This window comes from Herpailurus yagouaroundi, unplaced genomic scaffold (genome assembly GCF_014898765.1).
Source record: "Herpailurus yagouaroundi ecotype Mexico unplaced genomic scaffold, PumYag 64970, whole genome shotgun sequence".
NCBI lineage: Eukaryota > Metazoa > Chordata > Mammalia > Carnivora > Felidae > Herpailurus > Herpailurus yagouaroundi.
Window position 1 is genome coordinate 1 of NW_024418208.1, and position 3,523 is coordinate 3,523.

Genomic DNA, 3,523 nt, shown 5'->3' on the forward strand with positions numbered 1-3,523 from the left:
GGCGGCGGCGGCGGCGGCGGCGGGGGCCGGCACCGGGCAACCGGCTGGGGGGGCGGCAGCGGCGGCGGTGGCGGCAGGGGGCGTGGTGAGCGGGCCCAGCACGTCAGAGCGGACCAGCCCAGGCACCTCGAGTGCCTATACCAGCGACAGCCCCGGCTCCTACCACAACGAGGAGGATGAGGAGGAGGATGCAGGCGAGGAGGGCACGGACGAGCAGTACCGGCAGATCTGCAACATGTACACCATGTACAGCATGATGAACGTCGGCCAGACAGGTGAGGTGCCTGCCCTGCCCTCCCCCCCCCGTCCCCCCCCCCGCCCCAGCCCCGGTCCCCGACACGTGCTGCTCTCTGCCCCCGAAGCCGAGAAGGTGGAGGCCCTCCCTGAGCAGGTGGCCCCCGAGTCCCGGAATCGCATCCGGGTGCGGCAAGACCTGGCGTCTCTCCCGGCCGAGCTCATCAACCAGATCGGCAACCGCTGCCACCCCAAGCTCTACGACGAGGGGGACCCCTCCGAGAAGCTGGAGCTGGTGACAGGTGGGCCAGCGTCACTTCCTCCCCAGAACCCCCCCTTTCCTCCCCCATGTCTGCCCTCTGAGCCAGCGCCCCTGGCCCGGTGTTTAGGAGCCACACTTGGGATCTGACTCCAGCCCCGCTGCCACCGCTGGCCATGTCTTGGGGCAGCTGACACCCCTTGGGGTTGATTCGTCCCAAAGGCCGGCCTCCAGGCTTCTGCCCCAGAGGCTGGTATAATTGTGGGTAGGCACTGTTGGCCACGCGGGTAGATGAGCGGCTTCTTAGGGTGGTTTGGGGGTTACCTGATATGGTGGCTAAGAATCTCGGCTCTTGGAGGCAGGGTGCCTTGGCGTGAGCTTCCACTGCCTGTTCTTTTTGATGCCCAGGTGGTTGTGTGGGCAAAAGCCCCCCGTGTGCAAGCAGGGCCCGGCATGTTCTAGGTGCCCCGTGCACAGCGGCACCACCATCTGTCCTCGCCTGACCGCGGACGAGGCCACGCCGGGGCGAGTTGTCAGGGAGCGTCTTGGCCGGGCCCAGGCCGGGGCCCGGCCAAGTGGGGAACGTGGCAGTTTGGGGCCCCCCGGCCACCCTCCTGCTCCCCACTCCAGGCACCAATGTGTACATCACGAGGGCACAGCTCATGAACTGCCATGTCAGCGCGGGCACGCGGCACAAGGTCCTGCTGCGGCGCCTCCTGGCCTCCTTCTTTGACCGGTGAGGCCCTCGCAGAGCCCGGCTGGAGGGGAGGGGGGCCGCCCCATACCCCCTGCCACGGGCGGCCTGACTCCTCTCCTCCGTGCCCTCCACCCCAGGAACACGCTGGCCAACAGCTGTGGCACCGGCATCCGCTCTTCCTCCAACAACCCCAGCCGCAAACCGCTGGACAGTCGCGTCCTTCACGCTGTCAAGTGTGAGTCTCTGGAGGGGCGGGGCCCGGGGCAGGCGGATGGTCCTCTTCCGCGTTGGCCCTGATAGATGGGTGGGGTTTGGGGTCAAGATTCTGAGGCTCAATCTAGGCCTGTGGGGAAGAAGGCTGTGACTGGATAGAGATTTCCCCGTAGTGAGGGGCGGGGGGCACTGAAGGTCAGCCTGTGTCAGCTGTGGGGGTGGGAGTGCGGGGGGAGGGGTCCTCGGGGAGTCATGGGAGTGGTGAAGCAGCCAGGCCCTAGCCAGCTGTCGGGAGAGAAGTCTGGGTTTTCGTGTGGAATCTCGCAGTTCCTAAATTCTGGCAAATGACCCAGACTTTTCAAGAGCCGTGGGCCATCCTCTCAAACCCCACACACGGCCGAGCCCAGTCAGGCATGGGGTCGACTGACGTCGTGGCTCGCGGGTTCCTCCGTTCCGCCACCTCTGAGGGGGGTTCGGGGCTGCCCTGGGTGTGTGTTTGGGAATCAAGGAGCAGCGTGGCCGCGTGGCCGCTGGCAGTGTGAGCGGCCGGGGCCACACTCTGCCTGAGCCCCGCTCTGTCTGTGCCCTCGCAGACTACTGCCAGAACTTTGCTCCCAACTTCAAGGAGAGTGAGATGAACGCCATCGCGGCTGACATGTGCACCAACGCCCGCCGTGTCGTGCGGAAAAGCTGGATCCCCAAGCTCAAGGTGCTCATGGCGGAGGGCGATGCCTACACCACCTTCATCAGCGACACGGGCAAGATCGAGCCGGACATGATGGGCGTGGAGCACAGCTTCGAGACGGCCAGCCACGACGGCGAGGCCGGCCCCTCGGCCGAGGCCCTCCAGTAACTACCACCGGACCCTCCCCGCGGGGCCGTCACACTCCCCCCCCCACCCCCCACCCCCACCCGATCACGCCCACCTACCATCTTGGTCACGAGCTACTGTCTGTCCCTCCCCAGGACCCGCGGGGGGCGCTGCATGCTCCCAGCCCTTCTGCCTCCCCATCCCACTCTCTGACCCCAATCCGAGCGGGCTGGGAGAGGGCAGCGGCCGGTGCGAGCTCTGCACTGCCTTCCCTAGCACACTCGGGCGCCGTCAGGGGGGCTCCTGCTCCCCCTCTCCTAACCCCTAGCAGTGGTCTCCCCACTCACCAGGCCAGGCGGGGAGGGGCCGGCCTGGGAGGCTCAGGAAGGCTCCCTCCCCAGGCCCTGGGCCCCTTGCTGCAACCTCTTGGGACTTGCAGGGGCCCCAGGGTTCTCAGGACCCCTCCTGCCACCACCTCCCAGTGCTTCCATGTTTCCAAAAGCGCCTTCCTGTCTCCCTCGTCTGTCCCTGCGCCTGGGGGCTGGGATAGGCGAGGCTGAGGGGACTGCCCATTTCACAGCTGAGGAAACTGAGGCTCAGAGAAACTTCATAACTGATCTAAGGTGGTGGGCAGTGGCGGGCCCGGCGCCCCTCTCTCTCCCCACCCTGTGCCCACCTCTGTTGCCCCCACTTTTCCCCTGGGGCCTGAGTGGGGCAGGTCCCGAGTGGGAGGCTCTTGGGGAAAGACTGAGGGTCTCTGCGAATAGAACGAGAGGTTTCCTGGGCTCACAGAAGTGTGTGTGTGTGTGTGTGTGTGTGTGTGTGTGTGTGTGTGTGTGTGTAGAAGTTTTGCTTTTAAACAAATGGATATGCGAGGCAGTAGGGCCAGGGCTAGCAGCCAGGGAGCAGGCTGGGGGGCTGCTGCCCTCCACCCCCACCCCCACATCCCACGCTGCCCCCACCCCCTGTACATACTTTTTAAAGCATTTTTTTAGCTAATGAAATATTGAAGTATAAGATTCCTTTTATTTTTCAAACCAACGGGACTGTCTGATGTCCCCTTCAGTCCCCAGGGGACGCGGCAGGCAGGACGGGGTGGGGGATGGGGGCAGGCTGAATGCGTGCGTGTGTGAGTGTGGAGTGTGGGTGCGCATTTCTGAGGTGGGGACCCGGCCAGGCCTCTGCTCAGGCTCCTGTGGGTCTGACCAGCTCCTCCCTTGCTCCTCTGTTCCCCAGCGGGGTTCCATTTGAGGGGGGGGGGGCGCCTGGCCTTGGCCTCTTGGCTGAGTCCAGCTTCTGGGGACAAGGC

At 65.3% G+C, this 3,523-nt stretch overlaps 1 protein-coding gene across 1 annotated transcript; it reads left to right on the forward strand.

Annotated features, from left to right (window-relative positions):
• Positions 1–4: 4 nt before the first annotated feature.
• NACC1 (nucleus accumbens associated 1) lies at positions 5–3,461 on the forward strand (the record flags this gene model as incomplete). Its single annotated transcript, XM_040466689.1, has 5 exons — positions 5–275; positions 363–536; positions 1,124–1,229; positions 1,328–1,425; positions 1,997–3,461. Coding segments are annotated over 5 exons (909 nt in total), but the record flags the coding sequence as incomplete, so codon positions are not given.
• Positions 3,462–3,523: the final 62 nt, after the last annotated feature.